The sequence below is a fragment of the Aspergillus steynii genome (genome assembly GCF_002849105.1).
Source record: "Aspergillus steynii IBT 23096 chromosome Unknown P170scaffold_2, whole genome shotgun sequence".
NCBI classification, from domain to species: domain Eukaryota; kingdom Fungi; phylum Ascomycota; class Eurotiomycetes; order Eurotiales; family Aspergillaceae; genus Aspergillus; species Aspergillus steynii.
Window position 1 is genome coordinate 2281683 of NW_020194399.1, and position 17182 is coordinate 2298864.

Genomic DNA, 17182 nt, shown 5'->3' on the forward strand with positions numbered 1-17182 from the left:
TATAGTCACTTGTGAGCACGTCCTTACAAACGAAAAATACTTTCGATGCAATTTCCAATTTTTAAATCGAGATCGAGATTGACACCCGAATAGAAGTGATCAAACAGAAACCTTAGAGAAATAATCTTTATTGAGGTATGTCTGTGTAAAGCGCATAGTTTTATGCACCAATTGTCAAGTCTTAGGGTCGAGATATCTCGATTTGCTATGAACTGATTAGTCTACCACACACTTAGATTATGTCAATGAATCTTCCGAATTCTAAGCCTGGTTAGGTATCTACAACACTTGAAAAATATATACACAACAATAGAAAAATTAGTTCAATAAGCCCATTCGTGATCTTATGTGGAGAGCCAACACTAGACCCGTGGTTCGGCGTAAGCATCGTGCATTAGTGCCTTGAGCATCACATAGGGCGAGCTGTAAGCACCTTATAAAAGCAAAATATCACCCCTACATCAATTGTAAATACTTCTCTCATATTCAATTATCCAAGGTCAGGTCAAATTAGAACACCATCCATCATTCCCATCATGCAAGGATATACCCACAATGGCCCTATTGATTGCGATGTCGACGTCGACCCTAGAGGCTTGAAAGGGAAGACAGCCATCGTGACTGGAGGTATAACTGAGAATCCCGTATACTGAGCCCAGCATACTAACGATGAATACAGGCGCAAATGGTATAGGAGAAGCATATACACGCGCTCTCGTCGCAGCTGGGTACACTACCAATCAATCAATCCTAACCCTCAGCCCTAACCACGACCAGAGCAACCGTCTGCATCGGCGACCTCGACACCGACAAAGGAAAGAAGCTAGAGAGCGAGCTTCCCAGGTACCCAATCCACCCCCAATCCATCTCTTAAAGTTAAACTCACCAATCCAACCCCAACACTAAATCCAGAACCAAATTCCTCCCCTGCAACATCGCCAACTGGGCCGACCAACTCGCCCTCTTCCAAGCCGCCGTCTCCCTCTCTCCCACCGGCAAAATCTCCTACGTAATCGCCAACGCCGGCATCCACCGCCCCGACGAAGTCTTCGCCGTCGCTGTCGACGACCAGGCCCCTCCCCAAAAGCCCGACCTCAGCGTCATCGACGTGAACATCACCGGCACCTTATACACAACCAAGCTAGCAACGCACTACTTCGTCAAACAGAACGGACAGACACCCTCCCAGGACCAGGACGATACATGTCTGGTGCTGATCGGCTCGGGCGCTGCGTTCCTGGACTGTCCGCGCACGCCGCAGTACTGTGCTAGTAAATGGGCCATGAGAGGGATTATGCATGCGTTGCGCCGAACGGCGTTCTACTACGGGAGTCGCGCGAATGTTATTTCGCCGTGGTTAGTATCTCGTTCCCTACCTATCTACATATCTAGGTTATTTTGGCTGTGGTGGGAAAAGAGGCTAACGGGTCAGGTACGTTAAAACAAATATCCTGCCTGAGGAGGCCATCGCGCGAGTCGAAGAGGTCGGCGTGCAGTTTGCCGAACCAGAAGATGCCGGACAGTGTTTGTTGCGAGTCCTCAGCGATTCAAGCATCAATGGACGCTCGATCTTTCTCTCGGGCAGGAAGTGGGCCTCGAGGGGATACATCGACTTGGATCTGGAGGACTACGCCGGGAACGCACTGGTGCAGGAAATCCAGGAAGACCAGATGAAGGCGGCGCCGCCTTCGATGGGATTGTTCGTGTAGAGTCATTAGTCTGCGATAAATAGCCTGGATTGACAATTATACATAATATCACACCGTCTATGTAGATGTAGATGTAGATGTAGTTGTAGACACACCTAAGATCTCCCTCCACGCCAACCCCCTCTCCCCCCTTCTCCTGCGCCAACTATCACTAGCGACCAACGCCTCCGGCGACCCCAGCAACAGCCACCCCCACTTCCTCGCAAACCCCTCCGTGACCTCCCAATTCCGCGGCTCCCACGGCTGGCCCCACACCAGCAGCGTCGCCTGCGTGTTCCTCGTATCCCAGAACGCCATCAGATCATGACAAAGGTCATCCTCGTCGATCACATCCTGCGCCAGAATCAAACGATCGCGCATGTTCGGGAACGGGAAGAAATCTAACCACGGGTGATGCGGCACCGTGCGCTGGACCTCTGTCGGGCGGAGACTATCGGGGATGGTGTGTTCGTGGTCATGGCCCCAGGGGCCAGGTTGGAGGACGTTGAAGATGGAGATGGCGGCGTCGGAGATCATCCAGGAAGGGGTCATGCCGAGGGCGGTGATGTTCTCGTTGATGGCGCGGTGGACGTTGAGGCGGCTGAGGCCGATTAGGTGCTCGAGGCGGGGCGAGCGGTCCATGTAGGCTTGCTGGAGGATGGCGTTGAAGGTCCGGCGCATGGACAGGGCGTGGCGCGGGGCGTGGTGGCATTGGATCTGGTCGTTGTTGTATTCTGCGTCTGGGTGGGGATCTTGTATAGATTGTGGTGATGGTTGGGGGGTAGGAAGATCAAATGACTGGACGAGCATTACCGCCGATGAGGGGATCTGGCTAGGTAGGTCTGGCTCGTCGTGTTTTCTTCTTCGCCCTGGGGCATAACGTTAGGTACTTGGTGGGGGGCATGTCTACTCAGGAAGGCTTACGGTATGCTCTCTGATTCTGCCGATTCTGCAACTTCCGGCGCTGTTTCCGATCAATCACCCCCGTCCAATCGTCCGAGGACTGCCAGATCTTTGCCTGTGGAGGCATGTGTTCTAGTCTGATGACGGACGAGTCCCAGACGGGCTCTGTATTGGTGGACATGTTGTGCTGGCTACTCAGGTTTGAGCGCGAGTAGTCGATGCAAGATGCTTACTTTTAGTCAAGGAAATGCGCCTCTTTTGAAGATCAGACGAAGGGGAATCCAATCTTGAGTTTATCGGCGGCCATTGGATCTGGCTGTTGACCCATCTGCACTTTTAATGCCATTGGCCCGTTGCAGGGCGCTAATGCACGACGCTTACGCCACTAGCCTAGTCGGGCTAGAGCCGTCTGCTTTTTCCGCACGTGGCGACGCCAAGTTTTGGCTCACGGTGGCTGCTGTATAGAACACAGGTAGGTCTTCTGCTCAGGAACACAATTTTAGCAGTGTTGTCTTGGATCTGTAACTGTGCTGCCTATCGTTATCTGGTTCTGCCGGCCACAAATTATTTGGTGGTGTTTTCGGTTGATCAGGTGAATGCATGTCCTTTCCAAGTTCCTCTTTGGTGGTGGTGGTAGGAAATGGGAATGCTACGGCAAGGCCGGTTAATTTCTGATGATTAGACCTCCTATAGTGTTTTTATATAGTAAAAAGAGTTTAAAAATGAGATAAAACGGCCCTGCGAATAGTACTTTTACGAGAATAAGACCTGTAGCCACCAGGGCTGGCTGTATCCACCCACATTCACAAGGTGGACAAAAAACAAAAAGAGAAGCCCAACGCGGGGCTCGAACCCGCAGCCTTGTGATTAAGAGTCACACGCTCTACCGATTGAGCTAGCCAGGCTGGCTTGTTGAAAGTGGTTTTGAATTAGTGCTTTATCAATCAAAACCCATGTTCAGCAAATGCCTGCACTTCATATCGGAAGAGTTCTGCAGGCATTACTATCACTAGAGATTTGATTATCTCTATTCCCACCCAGAAAATAAAATCTGAGTTAGTCAACAACTCATAAAGCTCGGTATTTTTGCTCTCCTTGAAGGCTCTGTGTTTGGTGTGGGCTCATGCGCTATGACACCATCCAACCTTGTTATTTCCATTCCGTCTACTAGCTAGTATATACCTTTAACAGGTCCTACCAATTCTCTGCCATTATGCCAGCCCATTCTGATGCCTCTCCACCGCAACCTCAATCAGCCTCTTATACCCCCTAACTGCCTCCTCGATCTCCCCCACAGTAATCGCCTCATGACTACTATGCGGCACATAGAAGCTCCCCGGCCCATACAAATACCTCTTTACCCTGCTGCCATCCTCCCGCTCATGCACCTCCAACGCCGGCACATCCGTCCCATAGTTCACCGTAATCACCTCAAACCCCTCAACATCTGCATCCAGATGCTGCGGCTCAAACCCTCCCTTGTACGTCTCAAAGTCCGCATACACACTCCCATCCCCACCCGTGACATAATCCACAGCCTTCCGCATAATCTCCCTCGTCTCATCCGGCGTCCCTGCCGCCAGACGAATCGCGATATCCGCCTCCGCAAATGCAGGGACCACGTTCTTCGCTACACCCCCTCGCACTGTCCCGATATTCAGCGTCGAGTTACCTAGAATATCGCTGCGTAGAAGCCCGCCTTCCTCTGCGGGTATCGTCTGCAGCGCATCCAACCGCGCCAGAACCGGTAGAATCGCCGAAATAGCACTCTTCCCGAGCCACGGGTACCCCGAGTGCGCGGCCTTTCCGTTCGCGACGACCCGGAAGCCCAGTGCGCCTTTGTGTCCCGCGATGAGGGACAGGTTGGTGGGTTCGCCGAAGATGATGGTGTGGAAGGTCGACGGGGAGGGGTTGAGGTCTGAATTCGAGAAGGTCTTCATGCCGACGCCGCTGTTTTCTTCGCCGACGTCGAGCAGCAGACCGAGGGAGGTGGAGGGGTTCTCGGAGAGGGTTTCGAGCGCGGCGAAGATGATGGCGGCGACGCTGGCTTTGGCGTCGACGGAGCCGCGGCCGGCGATGAGGAGGTCTTCTCGTGCGAAGGTGGTGGTGTTGGGTGCGTGGAGAGAGTAGGGGATGAAGGGTGGGACGGTGTCGATGTGGCTGGTTAGGATGATGTCGGGGTGGCGGTCCTCGTTGGTGTAGGCGTAGATGTTGAAGCGTTCGGGGGTGGTGGTGGTTTGTGGTTCGACGAGTTGCTTCTCGACGGTGAAGTTGTGGGAGGAGAGGAAGTCGATGATGAATGAGCCGACGTTCTTTTCGTTGCCGCTGATGGATTCGATTTTGGTGATGTCACGGTGGAAAGAGAGGAGGGGGGAGGAGTCGATGATGTGGTTTAGCTCGTGGGAGGTCGGAGTGATGCTGGGGTTGTTATTGGGAGTGGTGGTGCCATGGCCATTGAGAAGTTGTTGCAGGGGAAATGGGATTGATAGCGCTGTTGTAAGGGTGCTGAAGCTGAGTAGGTGGAGGGATTTCATTCTTGTAAGTAGGGCTGTTCCCAATCTTTTAATATTGACGTAGAAGTCGGGGTGATCAGATGCAGAATGAGGGGAAATGACAGCTTTATAAGGTTATCTTAGTCTGAAATTGCCAATCAATTTGTTTGATTGCGTTATCTGCCTCAGTGGGTGGTGCTTATCACGTCAATCTGCCTAAAATATCATTTGCATGCAGCCCCATCCTTCTTGTATTACTTCTCAGATTACTTGAGAACTGTCAGATCAGCAAATACGATGATCTTGGACATGAGTTAATAATCAAATTAAGAGTCTACAGGGTATGCATCTCACACATTTATATTCCCCCAACTCTTCCCCTAACCCCAACATCATCCTCCCACCACACCTATATACACTTCTAACCATTTAATCCCTCTTCTCCCTAATATCTACATCATCCAAAACAGCCTCATTCCTCTTGGCCGCCGCAATCCGTATCCTCTTCAACCGCCTCGTATCCACATCCACTCTCCACGTAAAGAACCAAGTAACGAGATTCATCACGATCGCCATGCCCACGAACCCCATGGCGATCCCAAACGACGTCGCATATCGCGGCGCATATCTCGAATTGAATAATTGCGAGCCCACCGCGCCTCCGATCTGGCCGTAGCTGTTCGCGAATGCGATGGCGAACGCGGACCCGGTCGCGCCTTGTGTGGTTTGCACGCGCCATGGCCACATCATTGTGTACCTTTTCCTCACGTTAGTTCTCTTCTGTCTGCTTGAATTTTAGGGGTGGGATGAAGAAGGACGCACCATGCGCTTGAAAAACCAGTCGCGATGATGGTAGCTGCGTAGACACCCCCTGTGCTGGGGAAGGTGTAGAGCACGGCGTAGCAGGCCTGGATGACGATCATGAACCCGAGCGGGATGGATGGCTGCGGAATGCGCCCTGTGTCGGCGAAGATGCCGAATACAATGGTCAGGACCACAGCGAACACCGCGGAGGGGATATTAAGGAGTTGGGTTTGAGCGATTGAGCTGCGTTTGTGTTAGCATATATTGATATTATGGACTGAATCAGGATAGTAGCTTACGTGAAACCCAAGTTGGCGATGACGGTTGGCTGATAAAACAAGAGACCAGTTGTGCCGACAGTGAAGAATGCCCAGCAAAGCAGGAAGAGCCAGACTCGTTTGTTTTTGAGCGTGGTGATGAGTTCGCGGAGGTCGAAGTTTGCTTCGGCGGCTCGTGGTGAGTTACTTGGAAGACGGGCCTGGATGAAGGCTTTTTCTTTCTCGGAGAGCCAGGACGCCGTGGAGGGGACTGGAAAGTGTTATTCTTAGTAAAGGACTGAGAATGAGGAGTCGTACAATCTGGAAGAAAGAAGAAGACAAATATCCCGAGCACGACGGTGAAGACACCCTCGGTCAGAATCAACCTGGGCTGTGTTAGCTTGAATCTAATTCAAATGTTTGAGGAAGTACCATTTCCACCCCGACAGCCCCCTCGCTAGAACCCCATTAAACGCAAAAGCAAGAACACCACTGATAACGGAGCTGAAATTGCCCAGGAGTGTAACCAGCACGATACGAGGTGCCATCTCGTCTGGGCGGTACCAGTAGCATAACTGCAAAAGCATCCCTGGCCACAGCCCTGCTTCGAAGAGACCGAGGAAGAAGCGCACCGCGTATAAGCCCTGACGGTTAACGACAGCAGCATGACAGCAGAGGACTATGCCCCATGAGATCTGCGGATGTTAGAGCATTCGAGTTGAGATTCGACTGGGCTCACCATGACTCGGGCTTGCCAGACAGACGGCCGTACGCCTTTAAGAAGTAGATTTGACGGAGCTTCGGCAATGATGTACGGTATCTGGGAGGTTAGCTAGATATATGACACTGGGAGATAGATACTCACGTAATACATTGTCGTGACGAGATTATATTGATTAGAGGTCATGTTCAACTCCGTCATAATATTGTATGGCGTATCCTTATCCATAACTCGAGCATTTGAAACCTAGACACTGTCAATGACTTCCACTGTGAAAATTTATCCCACTACCCACATTGTTCGAATCGATTGTCTTGACCATATACATCACCGCCAACAGCGGAAGCAGATGCCAATCAATTCTTCGGAGCAACTTCTTCTCCTCCTCACTACTCAAAGTAGCCCGAGCTTGCATGAGATTGGCATCATAGCCGGGAATATATCCTTTATCATTTGTAGGAAGCGATCCATCCTCGTTGCGAGTCACATAATGCACATTCTGCTTCCCAGGATTGGGGAGTTCATTCGAAGAGTGAACCTGCACATCTGCGTCGACAGGAGCAGTGCTTTCAATAGCATCTGTTTTCTCCGAGGGACCAGACATTGTCAAGTAAATTTACTTTTTGACTGAAGAATGCTTGACCAGGCTGACCTCCACTTCCGTCCCAGTTATATGAGTACCATGTACACTCGCAGGAATACTTAGACGTGGGGTAGGCGATTTCGTTATCACAAGCAATGATTGCGACCAACGACCAGCTTTGCCTGCTGTCCAATTACAACTGTTCTAGATCTAGTGGCGAGCATAACCAAAAGTGGCAGGTTGTATAATTCTCCTAAGCGACGGACTAAGTGTACTATGCATGTCATTCCCCGGGGTGGTTGAAGACGACAGGGATACATGACAGCGGATATGCATGCGGAAATGCTCAACATTATTCAGACAGCCTATCAGAAGGCCAGTGGCCTGCATAGACGGCGGAAAACTTCACTATTTCCCGTGGTCGATTTCTAATCGCGCTATGGTGCTGATAACGACAGAGCACGCGATTTTAGACCGGATGGCTGATTCGGCAATGAGGAAGGAAGTGTCCTTATCTGGACCATTATCAATTAGCTGCATACTGGTTTGTAAGGACGGAGTAAATAATTGAACAGTCGGTAATAATTTGATTATGTCTTCGGCATAGTTTCTGCTTGACGTCGAGACTAAGTCTAGGCTATTGGAAGTAGTTAGGGCTTCAGAGTCGGCTCTAACCTCTTTAATTTGCGCTCGTGTTATGCGCCTACATGATTTATATTATTTTCATCACTGCTTCGATAGTACAGCAAGTCCTTTAGTTCATAAAATATTGATCAATATTGATCAGGGCGCAGAATGACTCAATCCAATGCCAAGTTGCTACCAAGCACTGAGTACGAGACACCAGCCAGTCCCATGGCCCTCGTATTCACAGACAGAACACGCTAAGTGGGGGGAGTCTTGTCCACTCACCTTATTATAACCATCACCAAACTCGTGAAAACCTACCAGACTTCTCAACTCAACGCATTCTCCCTAATCCAATACATCCTACGAAGTAATCACCATGGACCCCAACCCCATCTCAACTAAAGCCCTCACAGCATGGCAAAACCACGCAAAAGCATGGGACGAGCACATGGGCGACGACGGAAACGCCTATTTCTCTGCACTCGAACTGCCGATTCTCGAACGAATGGTTGTGCGACGCAACGGTGCTCGTGCAATTGATCTTGCGACGGGGAACGGGCTCGTTGCGCGTTGGCTTGCGCGAGAAGGCGCCTCGGTGATCGCGATGGATGGGTCAAGGCCGATGTTGGAGTGTGCTGAGAAGAGGACTGAGAGTTGGTATCAGCAAGGGAGGTTGAAGCGGGAGCAGAAGATTGGGTTTGAGGTTTTGGATGTCGTGAGTCGGGAGGGTTGGGAGAAGTTTATATCGAGGGTTTTAGAGGGTGTAGGTTCTCTCTTTTCTTTTCTTTTTTTTTTTTTTTTTTTTTGAAGGGGTGAGAGGTTGAAGATGATGCTGATGGATTTGATAGATAGATGGATTTGATATCATCACCATGAACATGGGACTTATGGATATCTCCGACCTGAAGCCACTCGCTTCTGCTTTGAAGCGTCTGCTAAAGCAGGATGGCTGGTGAGTCGTGTCACTTTTATCACACTTGATTTCTAACCACAGATATAATAGCTTCGTGGCTACAATCCTGCACCCACTCTTCTTCACCTCCGGTGCAGACCGCCAGATCACTTTTCATGAGAATCCAGTGACAGGGCAGCGCGAGGTCACTCGTTCAATTATCCTGAACAAATACCTCGATGTTCCGCCAGCACGACAGCTGCTGTTCTCCGAGGACGAGAAGATCCCCCCGCCGGTTCGTTGAAAGCTTTCTACCATTTTTTGAGTGGGTCAAACGTATCTAACAGGGGCAGTTTTCTTTCCATCGTCCACTACATGAGCTTTTTGCGCCTTTTTTTCAGGAAGGACTGGTGCTCGACGCTCTGGAGGAAACTAACTTTGATGAGTCGTTCGTTGATAAACAGCGAGAACACTCGTCGAAGAACTTCTTGCAGTTTCCGAAGATCTTGGGATTTAGAATGAGGCGGGCTGCGGTGGATCTTGCTGTTTGAAAATGATAGAGCGTAAGATTTTATTGGGGACAAAAAGCTTGACATTTGTGAGATAAGGCTGTCGGATTGGAAATGGTTTGTTTGAGAGACGGCCGAATTAGAAACCCATGAGACTACTGCTTCACCGCACGAAACGCAGATTGCTCCCCTCCTACATAAATGCCCCTACTTGGTATCCTGAAACTCATGCTGCCCAGATCCCACTTCCCTCACCGTCTTGCTAAACGGCAAAGTCACCGTCGCGCGGCTATTCGGCGGCACATGCACACTCAACCTGAGCCGTCCTCGGGTGTCGATCCACCACCGCGCGCGAACATCCCCATAGGGACTGAGATACCGAGCCTCGGCACTGGTGATGTTCCCGCCAGGGACCGGAGCAATGGCAATGCGCTTCCAGCCGGGCTCTGCGGGTGCTAGACCACCGATGACCTGGTGCATCCAGTCCGCCACAGCCCCGAACGCGTAGTGATTGAAGCTGGTCATTTCGCCGGGGTTCACTCTGCCGTCGGGGAGTAAACTGTCCCAGCGCTCCCAGGTCGTGGTGCCGTTTTGGACTACCTGGTAGAGCCAAGAGGGGACCTGCGTTTGCAAGAGCATGCGGTAGAAATCTTCCGTGGCGTTGTTGGCGGCCAACGCGAAGCCCAGCGCGGGTGTGCCGCCGAATCCGGTGCCCACGAGGTATTCGTTGTCTGCGATGAGGTTGCGTAAGGTGGATACTGCTGAGGGTTGCTGCATTTTGGTGAATAGGTTGAATTGCAGGCCTAGGGCGTATGCGGTTTGCGTCTGGTTGGCCATCGTGCCGTTGGAGATCCATGCTGTTTGGAAGGCCTCGACGAGGCTTTGATGCTGCTTGGTGTATGTCTCGGCGGCTTCTTGGTTGCCCAGGGCAAGCGACATGCTAGCGATGTATTCGGTCATTTGAACTAGATAGGCGTCTACCACTTATTCGTGGTTGCATCTTCAGGGCTATCGGTAGGGGATTTGGGGTCCAACTAGTCCCCGAACTGGTAACTGTTTCGTCGCCAGAGACTCGACACATCCCGCGGGATACCCGAGTCGATCCATGCACGAGCCTGCTGATATTGCTCACGCAGCATTCCCTTATCTCCAAAGGCCTGATAGTGATTGAAAGGGCCAGCTACAGCCACATCACCCCAGATTGCCGAGGGCTTGGACGGGTTCCACTTGGTTGTGTCGATCTCAGGCGGGATAACAGGGACGAAGAACGGCACGAACATCGTATTCTCGCGCTGCATCTCCGACCAGATATCCCGGTGCCAGCCGCGCCAGAACCCAGCAGCATCGTACAGGTAGTTGGCGGTGGGCCCGAATGCGTGGGCATCCCCCGTCCAACCTAGTCGTTCGTCTCGCTGGGGACAGTCCGTTGGAAAAGAGACGAAGTTTCCCCTCATCGACCATACGACATTGTCGTGCAGTTTGTTGAGCAGCTCGTTCGAGCACCGGAACCATCCTGTTCTCTCCATGTCAGTGTGCACCACTATGGCTTGGATTGAATCTCCGTTCAACGGAGTCGACGCCGGCCACCCGTCCACCTGCAGGTAGCGGAATCCATGGTAAGTGAACCGTGGCTCCCAGGTTTGCGTCCCATTGCCATGGAGAACGAGCCAGTCGGTTGTAGACGCCCGACGAAGCGGATGCAAGGCCAGCTCGCCGTTATCCAGAACCTCAACATGTCGCAGGGTGATATTTGTATCGGCCGGACCGGCCACTGTCAAGCGGACCCAGCCGACCAAGTTCTGCCCAAAGTCGATCAGTGTTTTGTTTGAGGGCGATTGGAAAATGGGCTGGGGTTGAATTTCCCCGGTGCGTTTAACTGGTGGTCCGTCAAGGGGGATCAAGGTGCCTTGCAATGGGCCCAGTTCCTTGACTGGCAACCAATTGCTAGAGTTGAATCTCCCCGTAGACCAACCCTTCATGCGAGCCTCCAGTCGAGAGAGTCGTACTTCTCCCCGTTATAGATCTCCGATAAGACCAGAGGGCCTGTATTCGCCTGCCATTCTGTATCCGTGGGAATCTCGACCTTGCTGCCATTCAGCAGCGTAACCACCAGCAGAGCCTGATGGCCCAGCTTGTCACCGTAGTTGTTGCGATAGTTGCCCGCTGCAGTCAAGATTCCAGAGAACCAGCCCTCGCCCACCACCACACCGATCCCATTCGCACCCCGCTTCACCAGATCTGTCACATCATGCGTATCATAAGCATGGCGGAAGTTGTATGATTGCCAGCTTGGTGCGAGCACTTGGTCACCCACACACACCCCATTAATCTCCGCCTCGTACAGACCCAGCGCGGTGATGTAAAGCCCCGCCGCGACAACATCCTGATCTATAGTAAAGGAACGCCGGAAATAGATAGGTCGTTTCGGCCCATCGACCTCTGTCTCGCGTTCGGCCGCGATGGGAACCGCAGCCCCCCAGTCTGACTCCTCGAGAAGACCAGTTTCGACCTCGACAACAGAGGACCAGGCAGTTGAAGACTGGCCTTGCTGTCCGTGAGATCGAACCCGCACTCTGGCCTGCTCTGCCGAGTGCAGTGGCTTGTCGGGCCACGGCACGAGGACAGACTCGCTCGAGTTGACTGCATATACTTGTGGTGGTGCAGATCCGCGACTGACTTCCAGCTCATAGCTGCCCTGCGTCCAGTTGATCTCAGTGCCGTGAAACCGCCATGAGATGCGTGGTGACGCTTCGGCAATACCTATAGCTTCGCGATGGTGCTCGAATGATAACCGGGATATGGAGAGTGCCATGCTCAGTGGCAAGCTCGTCATGAGCAAGCACCCACCTATCCCTAAAAGCATCGTGCCCGTTCAAGTAACCTGTCTTAGGAAGTCACTATTGTTTTATTGGCCTTTTGCGACTCGACCATTACCAGGGAAATACCAGAGCCATCTTATAGCCTACCTATACAATGCCAAGATGATACTACCTCCGTATCTGGAAATACAACCACTCGTGTCCATCGGTCCAGCGGAAAGGAAAAAAGCCTCAGCGAACCAACGCCTTATGCCACGTTCCCCGTGCATCATACATTCCGAGATTCGTTCGCCGCAGTCGATGAAGTTGCTGGTCTTGGAAAACTCGAATCAGACAATTCTGTCACTCTGCAAAGCCGTTTTAAATGGTCATGCTCATTCCCTGTCGCAGACTGCTCGGGGTATAACTCCCCGACGAGGAAGCTATTGCCATTTTAGTTCCGGGGTAGTTCTAGTTTCCTTAGGACCGTGCACGAGTTTTGCGGGGAAGTGGATCTGTTAAATTCTTAATATGCTTTCTGGGCTTTGATTTGTAGAAAATATTTTCGTCTTGATTCAGGTCCGCTTGTCTTTGCACTGACAGATCATGTGGGCCTGCATGATGTGTGATGCGCGGGTTTGATCGTCCGAATCCCGCGATCGATGCCCCGTGGATCTTGACTAGTAATTATCCGGGTTCCGTCGCGGTGTCTCACTTATTTGGAATGATTGGTAAATGTCGGAAGGATGGGAGTCTCAGAATTGGCATCCGGATACATCTCCCACTGCGGCCAGACCGCTAGCCCAGTGTTCAAATCAAAGAGCTCGGATCCAATGAAATCAGGATATAGAAGTCCCACATCAAGCGAGAGAGACTGCTGAACAAGGACTGAACTATCACCAGCACCATCCATCCCATTATAGCTGACGACTGCTGGCCGAGCGTTCGGTCGCAGTTTCGCGAACTGTGCAGAGACTATGTCACCTAGCAAATAGGCAGTATGGCACGGGAGCCCGATTGATCTCAGCCAGCTAATCAGCTTGACGACAAGTCCATCCAGACCTTCGACGTCGTGATGAGCCGCGCGAAGGTGGGACTCGTAGGTGTGAAGAAGGCGGGAAAGGGTAAGTGCTGAGAACGTCACTATGTGGTAGATCTGGTCGGTCAGATGCCGGGTCCGATCGTCGGTTGTGTCGATGACAAGGTTGATGATTGTTGTGGAGTGGCCGATCATCTCTGTGACTGTTGAGCTGGCCATTGCGGTCCGCGATGACTTGAGACAATTGTTGTATGCGAGAAGATGGGCGAAGTGGAAGCCCATCTGGAGGAATTGGGAGCGAGGTTGGGCTTTATTCATGATGAGTTTTTGTGTTTAGCGAGCTTGAAGGGGGTGCGTACCAAACAAAGCATGCCATTCGTGCTGCCAATTCTGCAAGGCATGCTTTACTTCGGGAAGGTCGATTTGAGACCCGCAGCACTGTTGATAGATAATCCAGTATAGCTTCACCTCGGCGACCATTCTGGCCTCGTAGTTGGTGACATTGTCGGACTCGACTAATCGAGCGCACTGATCTATTTGGGTGTCGTTTAGCATGGCCTGTCGACGAGTTCCTACACAGTACCTACAGAAAGTTAGCTAGTCCTGGTAACTAAACCCCAGGAGACTCACTGTAGATGAGCCAAGCAGAGGTGATTCCATAAGCACCAAGCGTCGATATGTGACCGTGCAGTGGGGAGAACCATGCTAGATCGAAAGACCTCCGTAAAGTCCGGGCTGATCAAGGCTTGCTGAAGAGCATATCCTGTCAGGAGCCAGCTGTCGACACCCAAGGGCACTTGGCCAATAGTTGTAGACCACAAGCTCAGTATAAGCACAGCCTGAAAGAAGTGTAATGATTGAGGCACGATGAGCAATGAAGACGTAATAAGGCTCTTTACTTCTCGGAACAACTGAGGTGCAAGTCGATCTGCGAGGTCTTGGGTGGTGTGTCGGACTGCAATCAGCAGAATGCTGCATACGAGAACGGGAGATCCTCTGATTCGCGCCAATAGAGTATCCGTCGATACATGTTCTGGGAACTTGACCCATCGCCCGTAATTAATGTGGAATCTGAAAAGTTTAGTCGGAGCCATGCAAATGTCTATCGTATCATCGTAATGACCACACTTACAGCTCTAGTAGCGAGAGAGCAGTAGGCAATGTCACAAGCCCAGTTGAGATCACATCGGAATGCAAAACTGTATTAGATTCAGTCTGGTCCGGTGAATGTACGCCAGCATCTAGGGCTGCATCTCGGATCAACAGCACAGGTGGTTGGGTCTGCTCAGTCGAGTTGATGGATTCCGTGGCCTTTCTTAGTGGCACTTCGCTATTCCAGGTACTAGTGAGCGCATCAAGTCTTGCATCCAATCGGTCTACCAAGCTCTCGACGGTTTTTTCAAGTCTTTCAAGTCTAGCTCAAACTGTCAGCTATTCTTTCGAGTGGTTCCGATCTGTGAAATAGATACCTATCATCTACCGAGCCGTTGTGAACAGACCCAGAGCCGTTATTAGTATCAGAAGATGCAGGCATATGCTGAACCGAATGATCAATTGGCGAAATCGGACGATACTCCGTCACAGCTTCTTGTTCTAACGAGCATGGCTGGGACAACGTGCTGCAGCGCAGACAGCCACTCTTGGCGCCCTCTGATGCATAACATCGCGTTTTATATTTTCGACACAGATCACACGCTTTGGAGGCTCTACCCGATCGAATAGGAGGCATACTCCAAGTGAGACATAAGGAAGTCGTTGGCTGTAGGAGTCTTTCTGTTTGCGTCGGAAGGAAAGCGCTTATCAGCAGCTTATCAATGGCGACATTCACTTCCAGATGTTGTGATTGGAGGATCTGATTGGTCAGGCTGCCAGCAAAAAACATCAACTTTTCAAGAGCTAAGGTATAAGGAGGTTAGTATGGAGAGGAAATGAATGATTTCTTGGTATTTTTATCTGCTTTCTTTACTTTGATTGAATTACACTTATTTCCGATGACGAAATGATTACTACGTACTTCCTAATAAGCTATGGTAAGAAAAATAGTTGCTAGAATTATACTGAAAGCTGTAAGTACACATGCCCTGATAAAACATTACTCCTACGTCTTTATACTTCCTTTTCGCTCTCCTCTGATCTTGTCTCCTTCGCTTCCTCGATTCCATATTTAACCTCAACACCACGATCCCCATGGTCATATAAACGGTACAACAACTTCCAAACCAGAATAACAACCGCCGCTGCTATAGTACAGGAAGCGGCAATAACCAGCCCTCGGGTGTACCGAGGAGCATCTAAGAAAACAAATCAGCTGTTATTCTACATTCAGGCTCGTATCAGAAGAATGGAACCCACCCTGTGACCGGAACAGCTGGTTCCCAGGGAAATTAGCAAGCTGGATACTCATCACATACGCTGCCAGAGCGACAGGCCGTTTATGATCTTGCATCTTCGCCGTTAACCAGGCTGCGCTGATTGCCTGCGCACAGCCCATGCCCATCTGAGTCCATACAACGCCACCTGGGTGAAGTGTCAGCAATTCAAACGATAGAACTCATCTTAAACGGTGAGAAAGGATGAGTTTAGACACTACTTACCGTATAGAATCCACCTACCACTCGCCTCAGGAGTGAGTGCCAACCATAACAACCCCGCCGCTCCCCACAAATACCCAACAGCAATATGAACCCCTCGTTCCTGGAACCTATCGCTGCTAAACGCCAGCGAAATAGACAGGAGCAGACCGCATGCACTACCAACCGAGTTAAGTCCATTAGCTTGCAAGCTCGTAAATCCAAGGCTCTTGATAATGGACGGCGCGTATGTATTCATCGGCGAGATCATGAGCATGGACAGAAATGCAGCAACGATGTGGCCGTACACTCGCCAGTCCTGGGACGTTTCGAGGATGTCGGAGACTGAGACGCGCTTTTTCCGCCGGTAGGCTTTGGTGGGGTCGTTGTTGATGACTCGGGTGGTGAGAATCGACGCCTCTCGGGGCGTGAACATGTTGAGTGATTTGCCGAAGAATGATTTCGGGGTTGCGGCGCTGTGGGGGAGATAGATGTAGGCGATTATTCCGAGGAAGGATGTTAGTATGCCCTCTTGGAACTGTTAGTGTGTTTGGGTTTAAAATAGGCAGGATGTTCGTACCGATGAGGAACAGCCACTGCCATCCTTTCAGGCCATGTCGTCCTCCGAGAGAAAGAAGCCCTATGGCAAGCGGGCCTCCAAGGATCCCGGCGAAGTTGTTCGATGCCCAGAATATGGCGTATCGCAAGGCTAACTCCTGGTTTGTATAGTATTTTGAGATGTACAAGGCAAAACCAGGGATATATCCACCTTCCAGCGCGCCGATGAAGAATCGAGCCGCCTGGAGCCCGGAGGCATTCTTGATGAAAATCTGTGACCAGGTCGCAACTCCCCAGAGAAACATGGTGATAGGCAGAAATCGCTCAGGGCCCATGTACCTGCTTATCATATTGAATGGCAACTCGGTAATGACGAAGCCCACGGTGAACAGAGTCTGAGCTAGGTTGATGGCGGTGTTGTCGACATGGATATCATTTCGAAGCGAGTCGGTCAAGGCGTTCCCGATGTTTGTACGGTCGAATTGAAGGAAGCAGAAGCAGACAACAATAAAAGGCAAGATCAATAGGTCCACCTTCAATAATGCCTTCCTAGTCTCGCCGGCTTCTGGTTGTATACTTGGATCGTAGCCGGGAATGTTGGCAATTTCGCTGGACATGACGTTAACTTCATGTTCGGAGACTGGTTTGACATGATCCATTGCAGTGCTTGCTCTATATTGAGAGTTCATTGTCACTCAGACGGTGATCTTTCATCTCTTCCACCGCCACTTCGTCTGA

The 17182-nt window shown here is 51.1% G+C and overlaps 8 protein-coding genes and 1 non-coding gene across 9 annotated transcripts; 2 read left to right on the forward strand and 7 right to left on the reverse strand.

Annotated features, from left to right (window-relative positions):
• Positions 1 to 536: 536 nt before the first annotated feature.
• On the forward strand, positions 537 to 1709 carry P170DRAFT_350384 (putative short chain dehydrogenase/reductase; the record flags this gene model as incomplete). The annotated part of the gene is made up of 5 exons (XM_024843798.1): positions 537 to 627; positions 680 to 728; positions 778 to 843; positions 913 to 1356; positions 1433 to 1709. 5 exons carry the CDS (start codon positions 537 to 539, stop codon positions 1707 to 1709), a joined length of 927 nt encoding a protein of 308 aa, XP_024707408.1.
• A 57-nt stretch (positions 1710 to 1766) lies between these two features.
• Positions 1767 to 2836, reverse strand: P170DRAFT_401977 (bZIP transcription factor; the record flags this gene model as incomplete). Its single annotated transcript, XM_024846398.1, has 2 exons — positions 2613 to 2836; positions 1767 to 2557 (listed from the first exon to the last, which is right to left on the reverse strand). The coding sequence occupies exons 1-2, from the start codon at positions 2770 to 2772 to the stop codon at positions 1767 to 1769; spliced, it is 951 nt and encodes a 316-aa protein (XP_024707409.1). The 5' UTR covers positions 2773 to 2836.
• Positions 2837 to 3423: 587 nt separating this feature from the next.
• Positions 3424 to 3496, reverse strand: P170DRAFT_t65. Its single transcript has one exon. It is a non-coding gene; the product is annotated as a tRNA-Lys (tRNA).
• Positions 3497 to 3762: 266 nt separating this feature from the next.
• Positions 3763 to 5127, reverse strand: P170DRAFT_462150 (M20 family metallopeptidase; the record flags this gene model as incomplete). The annotated part of the gene is made up of 1 exon (XM_024852084.1): positions 3763 to 5127. A coding segment is annotated over one exon (1325 nt), but the record flags the coding sequence as incomplete, so codon positions are not given.
• A 385-nt stretch (positions 5128 to 5512) lies between these two features.
• Positions 5513 to 7469, reverse strand: P170DRAFT_348885 (pantothenate transporter; the record flags this gene model as incomplete). Its single annotated transcript, XM_024843706.1, has 8 exons — positions 5513 to 5840; positions 5906 to 6130; positions 6187 to 6415; positions 6463 to 6530; positions 6577 to 6839; positions 6884 to 6964; positions 7010 to 7111; positions 7161 to 7469. The coding sequence occupies 8 exons, from the start codon at positions 7467 to 7469 to the stop codon at positions 5513 to 5515; spliced, it is 1605 nt and encodes a 534-aa protein (XP_024707411.1).
• A 985-nt stretch (positions 7470 to 8454) lies between these two features.
• On the forward strand, positions 8455 to 9521 carry P170DRAFT_349741 (class I SAM-dependent DNA methyltransferase; the record flags this gene model as incomplete). The annotated part of the gene is made up of 4 exons (XM_024843758.1): positions 8455 to 8839; positions 8931 to 9030; positions 9082 to 9265; positions 9324 to 9521. 4 exons carry the CDS (start codon positions 8455 to 8457, stop codon positions 9519 to 9521), a joined length of 867 nt encoding a protein of 288 aa, XP_024707412.1.
• A 126-nt stretch (positions 9522 to 9647) lies between these two features.
• On the reverse strand, positions 9648 to 12291 carry P170DRAFT_453612 (alpha-L-rhamnosidase A; the record flags this gene model as incomplete). Its single annotated transcript, XM_024851372.1, has 3 exons — positions 9648 to 10456; positions 10534 to 11464; positions 11515 to 12291. 3 exons carry the CDS (start codon positions 12289 to 12291, stop codon positions 9687 to 9689), a joined length of 2478 nt encoding a protein of 825 aa, XP_024707413.1. The 3' UTR covers positions 9648 to 9686.
• Positions 12292 to 12478: 187 nt separating this feature from the next.
• P170DRAFT_453613 (fungal specific transcription factor domain-containing protein) lies at positions 12479 to 14993 on the reverse strand. Its single transcript, XM_024851373.1, has 6 exons — positions 14786 to 14993; positions 14449 to 14730; positions 13947 to 14387; positions 13676 to 13899; positions 13054 to 13624; positions 12479 to 12792 (listed from the first exon to the last, which is right to left on the reverse strand). Exons 1-6 carry the CDS (start codon positions 14848 to 14850, stop codon positions 12732 to 12734), a joined length of 1644 nt encoding a protein of 547 aa, XP_024707414.1. The 5' UTR covers positions 14851 to 14993; the 3' UTR covers positions 12479 to 12731.
• A 429-nt stretch (positions 14994 to 15422) lies between these two features.
• Positions 15423 to 17103, reverse strand: P170DRAFT_353071 (MFS general substrate transporter; the record flags this gene model as incomplete). The annotated part of the gene is made up of 4 exons (XM_024843960.1): positions 15423 to 15607; positions 15669 to 15833; positions 15911 to 16417; positions 16467 to 17103. The coding sequence occupies 4 exons, from the start codon at positions 17101 to 17103 to the stop codon at positions 15423 to 15425; spliced, it is 1494 nt and encodes a 497-aa protein (XP_024707415.1).
• Positions 17104 to 17182: the final 79 nt, after the last annotated feature.

Bases quoted from the DNA above. Each gene is read 5' to 3' on its own strand.
- P170DRAFT_453613 (XM_024851373.1), bottom strand. From the start codon at position 14,850: ATGCCTGCATCTTCTGATACTAATAACGGCTCTGGGTCTGTTCACAAC. The intron at 14,388-14,448 runs GTAAGTGTGGTC...TAAACTTTTCAG, and splicing joins GCTCTCTCGCTACTAGAGCT to ATTCCACATTAATTACGGGC. The intron at 13,900-13,946 runs GTGAGTCTCCTG...AACTTTCTGTAG, and splicing joins CTCTGCTTGGCTCATCTACA to GTACTGTGTAGGAACTCGTC.